The sequence below is a fragment of the Gopherus evgoodei genome, chromosome 3, assembly GCF_007399415.2.
Source record: "Gopherus evgoodei ecotype Sinaloan lineage chromosome 3, rGopEvg1_v1.p, whole genome shotgun sequence".
NCBI lineage: Eukaryota > Metazoa > Chordata > Testudines > Testudinidae > Gopherus > Gopherus evgoodei.
Genome location: NC_044324.1, coordinates 15933964 through 15956472, shown reverse-complemented (window position 1 = coordinate 15956472; position 22509 = coordinate 15933964). Strand labels below are relative to the sequence as shown.

The 22509-nt window shown below is 47.4% G+C and overlaps 1 protein-coding gene across 7 annotated transcripts in view; it reads right to left on the bottom strand.

Annotated features, from left to right (window-relative positions):
• Positions 1–1123: 1123 nt before the first annotated feature.
• EXTL3 (exostosin like glycosyltransferase 3) overlaps positions 1124–22509 on the bottom strand; it is a 242982-nt gene continuing 221596 nt past the window's right edge. For all 7 annotated transcript variants that reach the window (XM_030555170.1, XM_030555176.1, XM_030555171.1 and 4 more), the window contains 4 exons: positions 18056–18183; positions 12391–12535; positions 10941–11069; positions 1124–1668 (listed from right to left, as the gene is read on the bottom strand). In XM_030555170.1, the coding sequence (XP_030411030.1) occupies positions 1459–1668; positions 10941–11069; positions 12391–12535; positions 18056–18183 (612 nt within the window). In that variant the 3' untranslated portion in view covers positions 1124–1458. The remainder of the gene's footprint in view (positions 1669–10940; positions 11070–12390; positions 12536–18055; positions 18184–22509) is intronic.

Here is a 22509-nt window from a genome sequence, read left to right as displayed (position 1 = left end):
AGTCAGTTGACCTGGGCCAGCCATGGCCACGCTGCAGGTCTTTTATTCCCTATAACACTGCCTGCCTCCCCATGCACCTACTAGCAAAGCAGTGGCCAGCTCTCCCTTTAACTACCCTGGGGAAGAAGCTGCTCCCGCCTGGCTTGTGCATGTGACCATCCCCCTCAGTTCTTTGAATGAGCAGCACCTGCCTTTTTACTCAGTTAACAATGACGCCACGGACCCTTTGGAGCGAATCTCAAGCCATTCTTGGCACAGATCTCCAGCGCCAGCAAACGAGGCCCTACAGGATGGGGAACATTCCTGACGTCCTTGCTAAAAGGCCAAAATAGAGAGAATTTAAACCAAGCTCCCTTTACGACTAAGCAGGTTACAGAAAACCACAGGGCCCCAGGATCGCCCCAGAACACACCCACCCTGGTTATTGCAGACGTCTGTCACCACAGGAGCAATGTTTAAGATCCCCAAATAGGATCCCAGGCTGTCGGACTGGGTGAAGGTTAATAGTGTTCGAGTAGTGAGGAGCAGGAAGCGAAATGAATGAGACCAGGGCGGAGAGGAACTGGGCTTGGAACGTCAAGTGTAGGCTGAGTGTGTGCAGTGGTAACCGAATCCCTGGACAGAGTGTGGCAGCTGAAGCCATCTGGAGGGCAGGTGAATGATGCCCCCTTGTCAATCTGGTGCTAGGAAGAGGGAAAGGCAGCTGGGGAAGGAACCTCTGGACCCCCCCTTCCCGCTCTTCCCTCTCTGGGCTGTGACGTGAAGGCAGTGGGTGGGGAGGGTGGTGGGGCTCTGTTGTGGGAGGGGAGCTCATTGACGTGACACCTGAAAGGCCTCAGTAGCCAGAGAGGAAGATAGACCAGAGGCATCACACCTGAGGGGCACAGCCAGCTGCTTGGGCTGGATCGTTATAACTTGAGCCGATCAAAACAGGGAGGGGAAAGCAAGAGTGACTGTACCCCCGCCACGAAATGAGTTAGCACAGAGGACAATCGACACACACAGGAGTGCTTTGGGGACTGGGAATTGCCTCTCCTGAGCCAGGCCCCTCCACAGCATGTTCTCTCCTACACAGTTCCCCCACATAGGACAGAATGGCAGGCTTAAAAAAAAAAGCCTCACGCAGCAAAACTAAAACACTTTCATTTTAAATAACAAGAATTTAAAAAATGGTGGCCCTTGGCTAACGGACTAGCTGAGCTACTAACCAAAGTCTCCACTTCCTCAGTGTATGATCCTAGTAAGTGTCTTCACACAGGTCATATAGTCCAGTTCCATTTCACTTGGTGCAGTTACCCTGGGGTGGCTGGGTAAAAATCATTGATTAGAATCCAAGATTTTCCTTTTGCTTTGCATCACTGCCCAAACTGGAGGCTTTTCTCACTCGGAACCTGGCAAAGATCCCTCAGCCTCTCGCCCAGGTCCAGAGTGCTGAAGGGACCCTTCCGGAACCCCCTCCTAAATGAATTTGAAGCATTTAGTCTTGTCATGGGGCAGGCGGGTCTTGAAGAGGACAGAATCCACACGAAACTGGGTGTACAGGAGGGGCATGTACCCGTACACCTTGACGAAGAAGTTGATGCACTTGTGACGCTCGTGGAAGTGCGAGTCATCATGCGAAAGGGCCTGAGGGCAACCAGGGCAGCGGAAGGTCCAGCGCGAAGTCACCTGGGAACAGAACATAAGAACAGCCAGACTGGGTCAGACCAAAGGTCCATCTAGCTCAGTATCCTGTCTTCTGACAGTGGCCAACGCCAGGTGTGCCAGAGGGAATGAACAGAACAGGCAATCATCAAGTGATCCATCCTGTCACTCATTCTAAGCTTCTGGCAAACAGAGGGTAGAGTGACCATCCCTGCCCATCCATGAACTTATCTAGTTCTTTTTTTGAACCCTGTTATAGTCTTGGCCTTCACAACATCCTCTGGCAAAGAGTTCCACAGGTTGACTCTGCTTTGTGTGAAGAAATACTTCCTTTTGTTTGTTTTAAACCTGCTGCCCATTAATTTTATTTGATGACCTCTAATTCTTGTGTTATGAGAAGGAGTAAATAACACTTCCTTATTTACCTTCTCCACACCAGTCATGATTTTATAGACCTCTATCATATTTGTTATCCCTTTTCCAACCTCAAAATTCCCAGTCTTATTAATCTCTCCTCATACAGCAGCTATTTCATCACTTATGTTGCCCTTTTCTGAACCTTTTCCAAGTCCAATATATCTTTTTTGAGATGGGGCGACCACATCTGCATGCTGTAGTCAAGATGTGTGCGTACCATGGATTTATATAGAGGCAATATGTATTTTCTGTCTTATTATGTATCCCTTTCTTAATGATTCCCAACATTCTGTTCACTTTTTTGACTGCCGCTGCACATTGAGTGGATGTTTTCAGAGAACTATCCACAATGACTCCAAGATCTCTTTCTTGAGTAGTAACAGCTAATTTAGACCCCATCATTTTATGTGTGTAGTTGGAATTCTGTTTTCCAATGTGCATTACTTTGCATTTATCAACATTGAATTTCATCTGCCATTTTGTTGCCCAGTCATGCAGTTTTGTGAGGTCCCTTTGCAATTCTTTACAGTCTGCCTGGGATTTAACTATCTTGAGTAGTTTTGTATCATCTACAATTTTACCACCTCACTGTTTACCCCTTTTCCCAGATCATTTATGAATATGTTGAATAGGACTGGGCCCAGAACAGACCCCTGGGGGACACCACTATTTACCTCTCTCGATTCTGAAAATGGATCACTTATTCCTACCCTTTGTTTCCTATCTTTTAACCAGTTACCAATCCATGAGAGGATCTTCCCTCTTATCCCATGGCTGCTTACTTTGCTTAAGAGCCTTTGGTGAGGGACCTTGTCAAAGGCTTTCTGAAAATGTAAGTATGCTATATCCACTGGATCCCCCTAGTCCACATGCTTGTTGACCCCCTCAAAGAATTATAGTTGCTTGGTGAGGCACGATTTCCCTTTACAAAAACCATGTTGACTCTTCCCCAACAAATTATGTTCATCTATGTGTCTGACAATTTTGTTCTTTTCTATAGTTTCAACCAGTTTGCCCTGTACTGAAGTCAGGTTTACTGGCCTGTAATTGCCAGGATTGCCTCTGGAGCCCTTTTTAAAATTGGAATCACAATAGCTGTCCTCCAGTCATCTGGCACAGAAGCTGATTTAAATGATAGATTACATACCATAGTTAGTAGTTCTGCAATTTCCCATTTGAGTTCCTTCAGAACTCTTGGGTGATACCATCTGGTCCTGGTGAGTTATTAATGTTTAGTTTATCAATTTGTTCCAAAACCTCCTCTAATGACACCTCAATCTGGGACAGTTCCTCAGATTTGTTTCCTAAAAAGAATGGCTCGGGTTTGGGAATCTCCCTCACATCCTCAGCCATCAAGACTGATGAAAAGAATTCATTTAGTTTATCCACAATGGCCTTATCATCCTTGAGTGCTCCTTTAAGCATCTTGATCGTCCAGTGGCCTCACTGGTTGTTTAGCAGGCTTCCGGCTTCTGATGTACTTTATTTTTTTGCTATTATTTTTGAGTCTTTGGCTAGCTGTTCTTCCAATTCTTTCTTGGCCTTCCTAATTATACTTTTACACTTAATTTGCCAGAGTTTATGCTCCTTTCTATTTTCCTCACTAGGATTTAACTTCCACTTTTTAAAGGATGCCTTTTTGCCTCTCACTGCTTCTTTTACTTTGTTGTTTAGTCAGGGTGGCACTTTTTTGGTTCTCTTACTGTGTTTTTTAATTTGGGGGATACATTTAAGTTGAGCCTCTTTTATGGTGTCTTTAAAGTTTCCATGCAGCTTGCAGAGATTTCACTTTTAGTGCTGTACCTTTTAATTTCTGTTTAACGAACCTCCTCATTTGTGTGTTGTTCCCTTTTCTGAAATTAAATGCTACAGTGCTGTACTGCTGTGGAGTTTCCTCCGCCACAGGGATGTTACATTTAATTATGTTATGGTCACTAGTGCCAAGTAGTTCAGCTATATTCATCTCTTGGACCAGATCCTGTGCTCGACTTAGGGCTAAATCAAGAATTGCCTCTCCTCTGGTGGGTTTCAGGACTAGTTCCTCTAAGAAACAGTCATTTTAGCCTTCAGGAAACTTTATATCTGCATCCTGTGCTGAGGTGACATGTACCCAGTCAATACGGGGATAACTGAAATCCCCCATTATTGTTGAATTTTTTATTTGAATAGCTTCTCTAATCTCCCTGAGCATTTCACAGCCACTATCACCATCCTGGTCAGGTGGTTGGTAGCATATCCCTATTGCTATATTCAGAGGAACAAACAGCATCTCTTGACACACTGCTCCAAAGCTTCCTAGAGAGCTACACATCCAGCAAGCACTGATGTGCAACAGCAGCTTCCTGGCAGGCTACAGCCACAGAAAGGCTAGTAGAGGAATACAGCTGCCAACTGAAAACCCGGGGGAGGAGTTTATGACAACCCTACTCATGAGAAAAACAGGTTCTCTAATAGCCCCAAACAAGATCTTTTAGCTGAGCACTATGATCAGGACCTGGGCTTGTCACCTCACTAAAGACCCTCCCTCCAGCAGCACAAGCCTCAGCAAAGCCATGCATTTAGTACACAGACTGAATCATCAACACCACTTCCTTCAGCAGCTGGGCTTTCCTTTGAGGTCTCCCATCCAAGTACTGACCAGATCCTACCCTGCTTAGCCTGTGAGCTGAGACAGTATCACAGCCTCTGATGGGACAGCTTCAGGTAGGTGCTACAACTTCATACTGACTCTCCCTATTGCATGTCCTGGGGGCCTTTCGCCCACCATCATTTACTGTCAGTTATTAGTTTTAAGACCAGAATGTGATGCTCTCTTGGCCCATGACGCACAAGAGACTGGAGCTATTTAGTTCAGAGAGGACCCAAATAACAAGGCACATGATAGAGAATGGATCAATACACAATACAGAATGAAAGGTACAGAGAAGGGAAACTCGGTTCTGCTGGAGAACAAGGGGGCATCAATGAAATGGTGCAAAATTAATCTGTGGAACTCACTGCCACTAGGTGTCATCGTGGTCAAAAGCGTAGCAGGGTTGAGAAAAGGATTAGACATTTATCTGGGTAATGGGAGAACATTTAGTTACATTATATAGAACACAGACATGTATATTTTCCATCTGACACAAACCCTCATGCCTCAGGATACAAACCAAGCCCTAATGGATGGGTGTTAAGAAGAGACTTCCCTTAAGGGCAAGTTCTCTCTCACTAGAGGGCTTCCTGCACCTTCCTCTGAAGGTGGCTGGTAGCAAACACTTGAGATAGGATTCTGGGCTAGACATATCCCTGGTTTGATCCTATATGATAATGCAGCAATGCCTGTGCTTCTAAACGAAGGCTGTGGGTAGGCAGAGACGATAAGTGGCTGCTGGAAACCCAGCACAGAATAGATATTCCATCCTCCTCCATTCCCACGTTCAGCAGTAGGGAAGGGCTGTAGCTGCTAGCAGATGGCTAGCTGCAGCTCCCCGGAGTCATGCTGGGAGATGTGAAGGGGCCACTCTACTTTGGCACCACTGCCTTGGAAGAGCATTTAACTGCAGAGAGGATCCTTTGGAGGCCTGTCTTCCCCCCAAGGAAATGTGTCCCTGAGGAATGACAGAGGCTCGCTCTCTTTTCCATTTCCAAGCAGAGACCCACCACCGCTGCCTTGACGTGACTGATCCTGCCAGTCTCTCAGTAACCCACCAGCTGTGTTCGCCATCTTTGATTATTGTAACGATGGGTGAATTCATTGCTTGAGAAGTGAGAGACCAACAGCCCAAGACAGACACAGGCACAGTCTGAGTAAGTGCTAGGCAGGCTTCCTCTCACCTAGCTAAGACAATGTATCAATACTGCAGCATCTCCTGTTAGTCCTGACATGGGTCACATGCCAACATACCTCCACCATCCACATCCTAGCCCTGGCACTCCGCACAGCTCTCCCAATGCAACTGAATCCTGATCCTCAACATCCCTCTACTATTCCAGCTTTGAATCCTCTAATGGCTCTGCCATAGCACCTCCATCATCACACACAGCACCTCCTGGCTACTCCAGTCCTGAGGCCCACAACCCCTCCTCGCCCACAGCTCTGCTCCTCAATCCAAACCCACAACAGTCCTGATATTTCTTCCCCAAGACACTCTTGAATTATCAATAAATTCCCATGGTGGTTGGCAAGCTCTGTGAATAGGGACCTGCCTGAGACCCACCAAGCTCATTTCCACATCTGACCAAACTATAATTGGACTCTAGGTCTCCGGCAGCGAAAGGCACTAATCCCACTGTTACACTGAATCACTACTTCTGATCTGTGACGCTACAGAATGCAGCACAAGTACACCCAGACCCCGCTCCCTACCATCTGTATGGCATGGTTTACCTCGCTCCCCTAAAATCTGAGCTACAATTCCATTTGATCTGACCTCTCCCCAAACACATACGGGCACCAGGGACCTTGCTCCACCAATCTGATTAACCAGGGAAGCATTGAGACATTACACCAATGGCGCCAGTAGAACACTTCCTAGATAGAAGGCACACACTGAGCTCATGGGAGATTTTGTTTCAGTTCATTTCTCCAGTCCTTTTCCTGGGGAATCCATCATTCTCACACCATCAGAGGCAGACATTTCTGAGCCATTCCTGCCACCAGGAGAGCCCCCAGTGCACCACTGAAAAGTCTGTCTTTCTGGCAGTACGGCTCTATAAGCATTTAAGATACACAGTTAGTATGCTTACTAGGAAATCTGGGTTATACTGCTGAGAAAGACTCTCAGGTTATGGAATGACACTCGCTGCCCTTCCTACATCACAAAAGAGATCCCAGATTAGAGAATACGGCAGCTCAAAGAGAAGCCATTGACAGGCAAGAAACTCCTTTCCCTGTGACAAGCTGGTTCCCAGCAATCCGACCCTCTGACTGAAATATAGGGAAGGAACATGAGCAAGTAAGGAAGAAAACAGATCCTCTTTAGGGATGGGCAGGGGCAAGAGAGATCAGTCTCACCCCAAGCCTCTGTCTTATTTCTAGGAGAAATCCAAGTCTTCCTCAACGGCTTTAAAAGAGGGGTGGGCAAACACTTTTTGGTCCGAGGGCCACATCTGGGTATGGAAATTGTATGGTGGGTCATGAATGCTCATGAAATTGGGGGTTGGGTGTGGGAGGGGATGAGGGCTCTGTCTGGGGGTGCGAGCTCTGGGGTGCAGGAGGGTGGGACTGAGGGGTTTGGAGGGCAAGAGGGGGATCAGGCCTGGGGTGCGGGAGGAGGTCAGAAGTGCAGGCTCCAGGCAGCGCTTACCTCAAGCAGCTCCCGGGAGCAGCGGCATGTCCCTCCTCTGGCTCCTATGCGGAGGCGTGGCCAGGCGGCTCTGCACGCTGCCCCGTCTGCAGGCGCTGCTCCTGCAGCTCCCATTGGCCCTGTTTGCTGGTCAATAGGAGCTGCAGGGGTGGCACTTGGGGCAGGGGCAGCGTGCGGAGTGGAGCCGCGTAGAGCAACCCCCGACCTTGTTCTCTGGCAGGAGCTCAAGGGCCAGAATAAAACATCTGAAGAGCCGGATGCGGCCCCCGGGCTGTAGTTTGTCCACCCTTGCTCTAAAATGTTTTATTCCCTCCCACTGTCCTGCTGTTTCCTGCTCTCCAGCATTTCCGGGTGAGAGGGAAGCAGTGTGTGTCAGAAAAGCATGAAAGGAAGTTCCTTGGAGCATTTCTGGCCTGTACTAAACCCTACAGCTAGTAACTTCCTCCAACTTTTCCACAGCATGGACCAGACTTCACTGGGGAGCCCGACTCAAATGCACCCTCCTCTCCCCCTGCTCATCCCATACAAGCCATCTGGCAGCCCCAGCCATGGCTTCGGAATGTCAGGAAAGGGGGGAAATCTATTTTTAGCTGCAGTAAGTGCTTTTGAAAATGCTAATCATGCCACTTCCATTTGCTCTTCATTCCCACCCCCATCTTCTCTGTTCCCCTTTCCTCCCCCTAGTGCCCTTGCCAGTACATCTCCGCTGCCTGGCCCCCTTCTACTCAACACAGATTCTGTGTCCTGGTCAGCTCTAACTGACGTCATGGCTGGGCATGGGGGCAGGAGCCCACATGCACTCAGACAAGCACTTATCAAGTCCTAGCAGCATGCTTGATGCTTCATGTATGAAGACAACCACACAGCATCCGATGCGAGGCTCTTCCAGGGGCTCAGCTACAAACCGCGGAGCTAAGTCACAGAGTGGCACAGGGAGCAGGAGGTGGGGTAAGACTGCTGGCAGAGGTGATTTCTGAAGGGCTTTGTGGAAGACAAGATATATGTTTCGACGAGGGGCCTGAAGGAAGCAGTTGTTCCAAATGTAGGAGACAGCACGGAAGAAGGCACCAAGAGGAGATGGGTAGAGGTAACAAAGGGCTCAGATCAGAGGGATGCTCAGGCTCCAGGAGGTAGGAGGAGGAAGTGAGAGTAGAGATGCCAGGAGAGATGGATATGTCCACATGCAGACAGTGAGTGGATGAGCACAGTCTGTGTAGTCTAGGTACAGCGGGAGCTCACTACAGACACTAGTCTCCAAGCCTTCACCTATCTCTGCCCAGCCATAACCCAAAGCAGCCTGGCTGTCAATGCAGAGAGACAGAATGCCCTGCAGCTCTCCACGCCTCCTAGATGAAGCAGTTGGTCCAGCACCCACCAAATCCTCTAGCTACAAAGCTGATCCGAAAGGCCAAAACAATGATCAAGACTTGTTGACCATTATCAGACAGAGTACAGCTGACAACCATGCAGTGTTGGAAAGACAAGAGTAGGAAAGGTCCCCCTGAACTGGGTGAATTACTATACAATTTTCCTGTTTCCTACAACAGCTGGGAAATCTTCCATACAAAAGGAGAAAACACAGAGATCGTTGGGAGTCCAAGTAAACAATACTGGGAACAAAGGTGTGGATTTACAAAGCATGCGACCCACCTCCTAATAAAGACTCTATCAGCTCTTTACCTTCCACACTCCTAAAAGAAAAAATCTAGCCTTAAAAGGGACTTCCCTATCATCCTGCAGTGAATGTACCAAGAGTGATGTGTTGGAACTAAAGTCTGAAAGGCCTAATGCGTACACTCAAATGAGAAAGGGCTGCTGGGACTTGGGTTATATATAATGCATGTAGCTTAAAGAGGGAATTCTTGATTTTGAAAGAGTGGTTAGTTAAGATGGTTTGTGTGGAGGGGTTTGGGAGGGTGTTTCAGGGAGAAGGTTAAAAATAGGACAGTTACCAAGCTTTAGAGGAGGGTTGGGTATTTAACAAAAACGTTACTGGTTGCTAAGTACTCAGAACTCGCAAGCTTTTACAAAAGCTACAACGAAACAAGTTTTGGTATATTACGGTGTTTGCTGGACTTGTTTCCCACTGGCCACTGCTACTGCTTAGCATAAGTGCTTTGAAACTGAGACACCAAGGTATTAAGTGAGACAGCGGCAATCCTAGGATTAGAGTGCTAGAGACCAGCCTTCCAGCACTGTGCTCGGGTTGCTTGGACGGTGCTGTTTGTCTTTTCAGATTACAGTACATGGAGCTTGGAATGACAGAATCTAAGCTCAAGTCTGTATATCTGAGCAGAGCCAGTACTGAACAGAACAGTGTCCAGAGTCCATGCCTGCTTGTGCTCTAAAGGAACAGGTAACGAGTTAACAACAAAAGAGATTCCTAGATTCCAAGGCCAGAATAGAAAGGGAGCCCTATGAAGTGCATGCAACATTCTAAGCACCCGCCCATCCTCCCACTCCCTCATTGTTCCCTGCCATCATTCATTGCATTAGGATGCTGAGATACTATGTTGTTAGGTACCAGTACTGAACCCTAAGGGAGACGGATGGCTGAACTGAGACTGACACTCCCTGGGGTAGGCTAAGTTCCTTTGGGAACTGCAGACACAGGCTTACATTTTCAGGAGGAATTAGTGATCTTGAGTGCCTCTGTTCTGGGGTGCTCAACCTGAGATACCATGAAACATCTGATTTCCAGAAAGTGCTGAGCACCCCATTCCCCTCAGAAATCAGTCCCCTTTAGAAGCAGCAAAGAATCCTGTGGCACCTTATAGACTAACAGACTAACAGTCCCCTTTAATGTGTCTCAATTTGAACACCCAACAACACTCTCACACAAGGGGCAGGGCCCATTGTTTTCTGGGACTTTGCTACAGTGGAATCAGGTCCCAGTAGCCTCATTACCTCTCTCCACCTGAGTGTAAAACAAGACCCTAGAATCCCCAGTTTATAGTAGCATGAGACAGGAAGAGGCCACCAGAGTCTCCGCTGAGACACGCTCCATAGCAGATGGCTTGTGATGGCAGAACATACAGCGTTCGGTGCAGAAATGGGCCTAAAGGTGGTAGAGGACTCTACAGACTAACAACAAGGAATTACATCCCCTGCTTGTGCCTGTAATTTAAAAGAAGGTGCACGACCATGTATTGAGCCTCTCGGAAAGGAAGTGGATTAAAGCTATTGACTCTGATCCCTTGAGCCTCCCCGGTCTGGGCCCTGCCAGTCTGAGATACAAACTGTTCCTACGGTGGAGAGCAGCTGGGAGACACACAAACAGTCTCCCAGCTCTAGGGGACTTGAGGAGTGGCTTCGCACTGATCTGTCCAGCCAGTCTGACTACCCCTACTGCATGCTGCAGGGTGTATCTATTTATGAAGGCTTTTGTGCAAGGCATGGAGTCTGAGCAAGTCTGGTTTCCCTTATTCAGTGGAAAGTCCCTTTGGGCTGGCCGTCTCACTCTCACGATTAGATATGTTAGTCCCTGGGCCCAGATGCATAGACCTAAGATAGATGCATTCCTAACAGATCAGAATAAATATTTCTCCTGAAATCAGCAGCACTGTACGAGGTTCCCATCTACTGCTTTACCTTGATGGGTGGTTTCCTTGTGATGTGAGAGACTAGAAAGTTCATGGCAATATCCTCACAGTTGATGTATTCGTCTACCATGTCACGGATGGCTTGTGGCATCACGTAAGAATACAGGTAGGCATAGTACTGAAACAAACAAATATTCAACAGTAAAACAGACCCAAGACAGCTAGTGACATACTAACTATGGGCCTGACCCGAAGCCCATTGAAGTCAATGGAAAGGCTCCCCAGAACAATGCTGGGGATAGGATTTATCTCAAAGAGATGTTCTGCTCCATTCACTCACGGAGTAGCCGCAAAGCCACCCCATGGCTGCCATTACAGACCTGCAGCTCCTGGATCCCACCCTACTGCAATCTGGACATACATTGCCACCTCAAATCTTGCTGGCCGGTCTACACAATGTTTCTGCTGCATTTTGGTCCGTCCCAGCAAGGGATGATGGCACAGGATGAGCCTTTTAGCCCCTCATTGTCCCAAAAGGATACAAATAGTCTCTCTGTTCTCCACTGTCTTCCCCAGACAGGGAGGAAGGAAGAAGGCTCTGAACACCTAATGGAGCTCTCTGCATCTGGCCTCAGACTCTCCTTTTTTTATAACAGAAGCCTCGGATACAAATCGACTTAACCATCACCCGTCTACCTTTTGAGCCCACTTCAGGATTCTTTTATATCTAGTAACCACAGGAGCTAGAGTGTCGGTGGTGACCCTATTACCCCTCGCCACACTCAGGATGCATAAAATTAGATCCCAAAATAGGGTTGCTGCCAATTTTAGCTATTCTTCACTGGGCGAACCTGGGGCTGTGATCTCCAAACTGCCTGAGGAATTTGGAATCCTAAGTCCCATTAAAACCAATGAGATTTGGTAGCTTTTAACCTTATTTTTTTCATTAGTGAAATGTCTTGTGGCTCCATTGCAAAGAGTGCTAAGTATGCAGGCTTGTAAGCTATTGCTGTTGGTGTCACAGCAGTGAGCAGTGTCACTCCTCAGGTTCCTAAGGACTGGGAACAATAACCCAGGACTGGGCATCTGACCCCAGACTCCTGTATGGCAGGGCAGTGCACTAACAAATTACTAAGCAAGCCCGGAGAAGACCTGAACACTTTGATGGCTGGTGTCACAGCGCCTAAGAGAATTGCTGCAACTGAATCAGCCACATGCTCCGTATCTCTCCCTCAGCTCAGAGCCATTCTATGCAGCTTTCCTCAAATGAGCTGCATCTCCCGGGACACGGACATTAACCTTCCCTTAGCAGGGTTTCAGTTTGCGGTGATTAATGAAGCTTACGTTGAGAATCAGAGATGTAAGAGAGAAGGAATGGTCAGAACTTCTGGCACTAGTTTCTTTAGTCGAAAACTCAGGCTACGCTGAAAAGGAAAAGCAAAGCTGAGAGCTGGCCAAGGAGAACTGAGACTGGGTTCCCCCTGACCACTTGCTCTTACCTTATGAAAGAAGGCAGCACCAGTCAGCACCATGGACAGTTCACAAGAGTAGTTCGAGTTATAGAGCCAGGATTGATGGGGGATGTCCCAGGCATGGTATCGCCCAGGGAATCCAACAATGCGGTCCCTTGCCTCTCTCCAGACTCTGCAAATGTAAAGAGAGAACTTCAGTGGGGAAAGACCACATCATGCTCAAACTGTGAAAAGAATCACACAACTCACAAATGTAGTGTGGCTCTATCTAATAATGAAGATATGAATGGTCAGCCAAGGATCCCCAGGCCGTAAAACAACCCCAAGAAACAGGCACTTGGCAAAACCCTGGCCTCTCCGCAGTTAATGGCAAAACTCCAGTTAGGCCAGGAGTTAACCCATTATCCGCATTTTACAGATTCAAAAACGGATGCATCCAGCGGTTAAGGGTGGAATTTTCAAGGACAAGCAGCATCAGTCTAACCCTGCTTCCATTGGAGTCTATGGGAGTTTTGGCACAGGCTGCAGTGTAATGCTGAGTGCTTTTTGGAAATCCCATCCTAAGAAACATGCCTGAGATCACATAACAGGGCTGTAAACAGAATGCTGAGGCTCCTGGCTCCCAGATTCAGCTCTAAATGCTAAAGAAACTCTGGTGATACATTACACAGAGCAAACTCCACAGACAGGGGCTCTGACTAAAATTCCTTTTGCCCCAAGGATCTCAAAGTGCTTTGCAAAGAACATCTAACACATAACAGTACTGGCTGTACTATGAGCTCATTCAAAACTGATCTTTCAAATCACATACACCTCTACCTTCATACAACGCTCTCCTCGGGAGCCAAAAAATCTTACCGCGTTATAGGTGAAACCATGTTATATCGAACTTGCTTTGATCCCCTAGAGTGTGCAGCCCCGCACACTAGGATACACTAGGATATTAGCAGGTGGGAGATGCTGCACCACAGCTAAGCATTATTATTTATCAACACAGAAACTGGAGCTTTGCCAACTCCCCCCAAGCTGTGCAGGAATGTGCATAACAGCTTGGCAGGATCTGCTCTCCACTCCTCCCCTCTGGCCAGGTGGTTCTCTTCACACCCCTTTTCTCCTTTGCACAGTCACATAAGAGGGGTCATGTGTGAGCGCTATGTGATTAAATGGTGACGGTCACATATGAGAAAGCAAGAACTTAGTATTCCAGTCTCATTTGAACCTCTCTCCCTCCCAGCAGGAATCTCTCTGGATTATTGGAAAACTGTCAGGAATAATTAAGAAAAACATCAGCATGCAATGTCTAACCTGGGAAAGAAACCTGGCTTTATGTTGCAGGGCTGCTTGGCTCTTTTTAGGTCATTTGATCTTGTCTAGTTAACGGTTAGTGTCTAAATTACATATTTCAAACTGGAACTTGGTGCCTCTTGTCTAAGTAGAACGTGTCTCTGTTGAATGCAGAAAGGGGCTTTCCCTTCATCCTAGGAGCACAGTGTGGCCACACATGTTCATTTTCTTCTGCTGTGTATTATACAAGTGTTCTCACCCCAGCAATATTCCCATGCCAGGATGGGAGTTTCAGAGATCACTACTGCAGGGCAATAGCAGATGTGCTAACAGAGACACTGCCAAAGCCTCCTGGGCATTCGTTATCTTTACCAGTACAGTAAGAGGCAAAGATGCTTTAATTGTAAACACTGCTAATTAAATTAATGGAAATCCAATATAACCTGGTAAGGAAAACATGAATAATTAAAGCTGTCAGCACCTTCCTGGTCAGAAACCTTCCACCAGGCAGTTACTTTTTCAGGTTTTTATTAATCCAACATGACTTAGTTTTTAATAGTTGGATCAGGAACTATTCATGCTCTTATTAACTTACTCCAACTTCTCTACTTCTGCGTTACTGGGGTGCTTTTCCCCCAAGCAGGAGTCAAGCCCTGGAAATCAATGATTCTTTGGCTTTAGACAATTGTTTAACATTTATTCCTCTAAGGGGTTCACTGGAGCACAGTTGCTTAGCTTATTATACACACACAATTGCCATTTGCGTGCTCCCTGCTGAACACTCTGTGGAGGAAGGTGCAGGCCTCAGCCCTAAGAATTTATAATCTGTGGTATCCATTGCGGTTTAGATACGTAGTACAATTATTGGGCACTGGTTACGAGCAATGATATCTTTTACTTTCAGCGCACACTCGCTCTCTGGTGGATTAACACCGGCAGTCTGTGCAGGAGATGTGTGTTTTTAGGAGGGATGGGAACTATAACACCATGAATTTACAGAACAATTTTCATTCAGGGCTCTCAAGCATTAGTCAACAAGGCTTTAATGAGGTACTGCTGTAAGGCAGATAAGCATCGTCCCTGTTTTACAGCTAGGGAAAAGGAGCCATGGTGAGGGAAGTGAGTTATCTAAGATCACCCAGCAGGTCAGTGGCAGACTTTGGGATAGAACCCAAGGATAGAGCCCTCAAACCTGGCCCAAACCCGCTAGGATCCGACTACAACTGTTGGGTCTGGAAAAGCAACCGGACCCTTGTGAGCTCACTCTCATCCCCACATCCCTGGGATCGGTGTGGCAGTGGCTGCGTGATCCCCACGCCTGCCAGCCACCGCCACCTTGCTGCCCTGCAGAGTGAGTGTGCGAGGAGTCAGTCCAGCCTCTCATGCCGGAGCACAGTGGGGGGCAGTGGATGGCAGAAACAGGGCATGCAGCCACTGCCGAGCCAAGCCCAGGGCAGCAGGAAGAGAGTCAAGACCACCCCAGGCAGGAAGCAGCGGTGCTGACTCGGGTTGGAGGTCAGGGCTGGTTGGAAAATGACTCAACCCTTTCAGGTTCAGGCCAGTTTGGTTGGGGCCTAAAAATTAGGCCCAAACAGACCTCTACCCAGGGGTCTCAATCACCGGCTTTAATCACTCTCATGTTTCACCCCCTAAAGTGACCCTTCTAGGATTCCTGGCACGTTGCCCTTTTTCCTGTCTCCTAATCACCAGGCCAACACACCCTAGTGACTCCTTCCCCCTCTTCCGCTAGCTGACTGAGCGCTTGGATTAATGAAGAGAGGCCGCTGCCCAGCCTGCAACCCCTATTGGCCAGAGGAACCAAGAACCAAGTGAGGGACACAAGCTTGCGTAGTGGCATCATTAGCCTGCTGTACACAGTTCTTGGCATGTCTTTATGAGCTCTTTAGCTGTACAAGTTGAAGGAGCAGCCCCAGAGTCTCCCACGATGGCAGCTCAGACTCAATTAGAACTTGCTTCCACAGCTGCTCTGACAGCCAGATTCCATCAGCGGATGGAACAAAGATTGGCCTCGCTCCCTCTCCCCAGGCCCCCAGTTCACTACTTCACCCCAGGCGCCTGGCCCTGCAAACAGGAAACCCTCTGCAAGTGCAGAGCGGATGGAAGTTTAGATACTGAAGCAGGAGAGGGACGGGGACAATAACAACAAGCAGATGATGACAGGATGTTCTATGAAAGTTAATACAGCCACAGCCAACGTGCCAGAGGCAGAAGAGATCTGTGGGGCAATGCTGGCAGGGGAGAGATTCAGGAGGACTGCCGGCAGTGCTTGGCAGGGAAGAATGTGTTCCCTGAGTCAGGGCAATATGTCAGACTGACAATTCCACCACCGCTGACAGCAGCACAAAGAAGGTGATGTCACCCCCACCACCTCCATGTTTCTTCAGGCTTTCATAATTGAAGCTGCCATCCTTCTGCACCCAGTGGATAATTGACTGCATAGGCCCAGCTTCCCCATCAGGACTTGCATGGAAGCCGGTCCTAGAGGGACTGCCCATCTTTATGCTGCTACCCCCTACAGACCAAATTAGATAGGTGCAGCTAAAGTCAACATCAGACACACCCACACCAGTGTTCCCTCTAATTTTTCCCACATATGTGCGGAATGAATTTTGTTATGTGCACCAATATGGAGGTGATGTGTGACACATCATCTCCACATTGGTGCACATAACAAAATTCACACCGAGGGGTTCGGAGCGTGGGAAGGGGCACAGGGCTGGGGCAGAGGAGTAGGGTGCAGGGGGTAAGGGCTCTGGCTGGGGGTGCGGGCTCTGGGGTTGGGATGGGGATGAGGGGTTTGGGGTGCAGCAGGCTGCTCCGGGGGTACGGCAGGGAGAGAGGACTCCCCCCAGCAGCACCTGGGCTGGGTTGGGTGGGGAGAGGTGCCTCTCCCACCGTGGCAGCTCCAGGGCTGGGGCTGCGGGATAGGCGCCCCACCTCCGGCTGCAGCAGGTCCGGGGCAGGACAGGGTTTGGGCCGGGGGAGGGGTGCCCCAACCCTGGCTGCGGCAGGTCCGGGCTGCCCCTCCCCCGACCATGGCAGGTCCAGGCCGGACGGGTTCCCTGAGCGCCTGTGCAGTGCTAAATAGGCTGCTGCATGGCCGTGCAGCTTACAGGAAACTTAGCCCCACATGTACCCACACTTGGAGAGGCTAATCTCTAAGCATGGGACGGGGAGTTTAAATCCCTTGGTCCATTCAATTCGGGAACTCTGCTGACTTTGTCAACGAGGGGGACAATTTGAGGGGGTGTATGAGAGATGTGAACACCTTGGAACAGGAGAGACAATCAACTCACTTCACAAAGGCTGCTGAACAACCATCAGTTTGCACCAGTTTTTGTCACTTCCCACCTGAGCTGGATTTGACCCCGCAGCATAGGAGCAAGAGTCTATCTACCCTGTTATCAACCCCTGAGCCACCCAAATGGAAACTCCTTTGTCACAGTCAAGAACCTTAAACGTAACTCATTCAGGCACATTAAGGCCATTATTTAGAAGTATTTTAATTTAGGGGGTTTGGTCAGGTCTAAATGCTTAATAGGTTATAACAGTAATGATGGTAGAGCTGGTAGCACCAGATGTTTTTAAGACTACCCAACACTTCCCATTATAATACCCTGTTTTCAGTTGCTTATAACTTTGTCAAACTATTTGGGCTGAAACTTTCCTCCAGAATAGTTTTGCCATTTCTGAGAACAGGACTAGAGAAAAATATGTTGTTTTGTCCATGTTAAAAAACTGCGGTGACCTTTTCTTGTGGAAAAAGCAGTATGTGATCATGTAAATATAATAAATGCACAGGCAACCTTAATTGTGGCATTTCCTGACGTGTGTGCTTGACTTTGTAACCCTATTAAAGTTCTCTTAACAGTGTTTTCCTGTCTATACAGACTTTGTATTTATAGCACCTTTCAGTCAGGGATCTCCAAGCACTTCATGCTTAGTCATTAAGCCCGCAGCATCCCTCTGAGATACGGAAATATGACAGTCTCCGTATTAGAGATGGGGAAACTGCCCTCAAAAAGGTGAAGCCCAACATTTTGAAATGAGAGTGCCTAACTTTTCCAAAGCACTGAACAATTGCAATGCCCACTGAAAGCAATGAGAGCTGCAGGGGCTCAGCATTTCTGAAAATTAGGCCCATTATTTAGGTGTTATAAACGAATTTAAGCGTCTAGCTTTAGGCACCCAAGTTTCAAAACTCTGGTCGAAGTGATCAAGGAAATCAGCAGCAGAGCCACGAATAGAATCATACTTCTCCTGACTCCAATTCCTGGTTTTAACCACACTTCAGAGCGTGGATCTGAATGGATCAGGGCTTGATTGTGTATAGCCCAGTCCCCACGACCCCAACCAACCACACATGCACAGACTTTTCGCCACTCACCGGAACCCAAACATGATCTCGTCATGGCGAAGGTGGGCGTCATCGTCGATAGACAGAATGGCCTCTGTCTCAATCTCATCCCATGGCAGGAACCTGTTGTTCAGACTGTTCTTTTCTGTGCGGACAACCTAACAAACACACAACAATTATAGCTAGGCGCTCGCCAGACTGACGTAACATAGCTTTAGAGACGGGCAAGCCACTCCAGCAGCGGCAGTTATGAGGGTATGTTTCTATACTGCTGTTCGGCCCCAGTGCCTCACAAAAGGAAAAAAAGGTTTCTGCTCCCACACTGAATTCAGTGAATTCCGGCTCCTTGAATTACAGATTCCAACCTGTCTCACTTGGCCACCAGGAGTTTCTCCACATCAAGGGGCACATCAGTAAAACTGATTAATTCCCCTGAAGTCAGATGGAGCCAATTTACACCAGCTGAGATTATACTGAGCCCAACATTTTACTCATTGTTTCCTGTCAATTTCCTGATAATCTATAAAAGTAACAGAATGACTGAAATTAGAGACGAGAAAAAGGTCTGGGAGGACAGCTCGGCTATACTCTGGCCAGTGAAGGACTGAGCTTGCAATATATTTTCCAGTGCTTTGTCCAGTCGGATCTTAAACATACTGTGGGATGAAGCATCCATCACTTCCCTGTAAGAGGATCAAATCCAATACATCTCATTTTCAGGAAGTTTCTCCACATATTCATCTTAAAATTTCCCTTTCTTATATTTATCCCATTACTCCTAGCCACACACCCCAAAGCCATATTATATTCCTCCCGCTTCCTGGTTGATTACACTTTCAAATATGACCCTGCCTCCAAGTCTCTTCATTATTCACCCTTAGCCTAGTCAAGCTATACCTAATTCAGTTCTTTTAGATCTTTTCTCCCAGATAAATCTCTCCAGCCCTTTAATTATTTCTGTTGCTCTCCTCTAAACGATCTCCCCAGGCTTTTTTTTAAAAAAGTCTGCAACTCGATGAAAAGAATACAACATTGAAGCAATCACAGTCCATTAAATAAGATTACATCTGATCATACAAAAAAAACCACACTGAAACCATTAACAGTAGAAAGTATTTGTATCAGGGATCTGGGTGACAGCTGGTGTGATTAAAGTCCCATGTAAAGCCAGCGTTAGTGCTCTCTTCTGTCAATAGCGACAGGAAAAAAAATAGAATGTTCAACAGGAATGTATTAAAATATTTCACGAAGGATCCATCAAAAGCACGAACAATTTATCGCAGAGAGTGAACAAATTACGCAACTATAAGCTGGAGTGCATCAAGGCCACAGCTGAGCAGGCAGCATTCACACAATTAGTTCACATCAGAGAACGCCAACCACAAACAGACACACAGTACGGGAAGACAGATTTTTTCCAAGGTGGAGAAGTGACAAAATGATGATAGTATTGGTGTTTATTTCAGTCCTAGTTAAACTGATATAACAGATGAGATCACCAAGCAGTCTTCTATCAGATGGCAGTTTCCCATATGAATCACACTCGAAGTGGGTCTGGAGGAGGGTAATGGTTTTAGACTAAGCCAGTTAGGGTGTTCCAAGCATAGGGAGCAGCATGGAAGAAATGCACAGTCAGGTGTTCGAGGATGGCATGGTCACTGGTGTGGTGGCTTGGTATGAGAAAAGAGCTGATAAGCAGGAGAGGCAGGCGGTGAAGGGCTTAGGGTTTGAACATGATGCAGTGGAAACAAGGAGCTGATGGAAGATTGCAAAAGGAGGCTGACATGGTCATAATAAAGGACAAGGAGGACAAGTGTACTGGGCATCAGCAAGGCCAGAGGGTAGGAGGCTGCCATAGTCACAATGGGCGACCATAAGAACCTTGAGAAGAGTTTGAGCTGTGTGGTCTGGAACAAAAAGGGCAATCCTAGAAATGTTACTGAGGAAGAAGTGGTAGTGGCCTGGGTGTGCGAGGCAAGAGAGGAGGAGTCAAGGATGACTCCTGGGTATGGCTCTGGGTGACAGGAAGGATTGAAACATTTCCTTTGCAGCATCACTGAGTGGCCCTGTAACTGTCCTGAGCAAACAAATCTGCTGCTGCTCCACGAGGAGAAGGGTCCAGCTCGCTCTCCTCTCCCTTAGCTGGGTTGGCTCTGCAGGCAGGAACAAAAATGTATTTTAGTCACAGGAGTAAGATGACGTGACTCGGCACACGCACAAGATACCACTTGAATAGAGTCACTTCCCAGAGGAGAGCCAGCACTTGAGGCCGACAGGATGACAGGAGCAAGTGGACGTTCCAGGATGAAACTGTCAGTTGACACTTCCCTGCTGCTCAGTGGGTCACCGAATCGCTTTAACAGAATTCAGCACGAAGGACTGCAGACACCGGAAGAGACTCGACAAAATTGCATGCAGAGAAAAGCCTGAGCTATGCAGTCAGTCATTCAGAAAAACCAGATACCCGAGGGAGAGGAGCGGCTGCAGAGAAAAACCACCATTCTGTCTGTCTAATTGACAGCTATTAACTCCCATCTCCAGCCCTGTTATAATTTATCATCCGATGTATTATTGCATTTACAGGGTCACAACTTTATTATGTGAATGCTAAATGCCTCAGTAAGCTTCTTTCCTTCTCCATGCTGCAGACTCCTTCTTCCTGTTAGAATGCAAACAGCTTCGTCTGCCTTGCACACCAGCTCACAATAGATTGCTAAAGACTTAAGTCAGTGTCAGGATTGTGCAGCTATTGGGCTGGAGAGGAGGTTTCATAGTTTTTAACATCGGCGAGAGCCCCTCCAGTAAATTACAGCCTTGTATTCAGCTGGGAGCTATTCATCATTCCATATGTCTATTCAACAATACAAAATGGGTTTCATTCCCTAATGTCGTGCTGCATTTTTGCAATATGCATCATTTCCCCATATCATATCTCATAGGAAAATCCTGGCCATCGGTGACTTCTTAAAGAATATTTTCTTCCTCTCTGCAACTCTTCACTTGCATCAACTGTGTCTAAGTAACTAACAACTCTGCCAATATAATTTTGGTGGGGAGGAGAGTGCACTGACATGATGTCTCTCCCACCTACAGTGGAATTTATTTTCATTATAAAGCCTGATCCCTTCAGGCCTACAGAAGACTTTTCATTGACTTTAATGGGAATTAGATTGAGACCACAGTGAAACACTCTTTAAATCTCTATAGCATCAAGACTGTGTTAGGTATTTTACGGACAAGGTCTTTGTCCCGAGGAGCTTACAAGCTAAGTAGGCAATGGACAAATGAAGGAAAAAGGGAGGAAGAGCAGCATGAGGCAGAGAGAGAGAGAGAGAGAGAGAGAGAGAGAGAGGTTTCTTCTCCTTTCCATAAGTAAGCAATGGGTGGAACTTCACACTTATCAGACCTACTAACCAGAGGCTGATGTGAAAGACAAAGGCCCCAGATGAGGATCCAAGAGCATCCTGGTAAAAATCTCAACACTCTTCCTCTTCCCAGCAGCTGGAAGGTGGCAGGGCTGAACTTCTGGCCAGGGCATTGTTCCAGGACCTCACTGACGGGGCCTTTACCAAATGCAGCCACGTCCTTCCATTGCTTGGAAGGTGGGCATACATTAGATCTAGATTTTATAGTATCCTCAATGTTAAAGGCTATTCCGATCTGGGGGTTTCGTTCCACTCAGCATCAAGGCAGGGGCAAGATGCAAAGTTCGTATCCAGATATTAGCAATTCCTTTCACGAGGCTTCAGCTCTCAGGGAGAGCACTGTGTATGCTCGAAAGCTTGTCTCTCTCATCAACAGAAGGTGGTCCAGTAAAAGATATTACATCACCTGCCTTGTGTCTCTAATATCCTGAGACCAACATGGCTACACCACCACTGCATATTTGCAAGAAGGCAGAGTTCAGATTGCACATTCAAGCTTAAATCTTTACATTTCCTGATTTTCAAGTATTTAACTGTTCAAACAACATGACATTAACAACACTTTTGCATTTAATACAGGTTGTGCATATTGTTTATGATGAGGCAAAAGTTTTTATTTGAGAGTGTTTAAGATGCACGCAGCTTGTGAATCAAAACATTCTAAGGAAACGACCTGCACTGATTCAGCTGTTCTCCAGTAAACTGACTGAACAACGTAACACAAATATTGCCAACTGAGAAACTGAAATGGATCCTGCTGAATGTATCTGAAATTGGTAGCTTCAGTGGGATAAACAGATTAGCTTTAGTGCACTCCACTTAAATCAGAGTTCTCAACCCACGGCCGGTGGGCCACATGCGACCCAATTAGCACACAGCTGCAGCCCAGCTGTGTGCGAGGCTGCCAGGCCGCATGGCGGGGGCGGCATTCCCAGCTTCCTGGCCCCCTATCCAGGGCTCCACACCTGGCCCTGCTCTGTGGAAGGGTCTCTGGGCGGGAGGTGCTGGGTATGGGGGGAAGGGGAGAAGGGCACGTTGTGGTTCTCAGCCTGTGGTCCA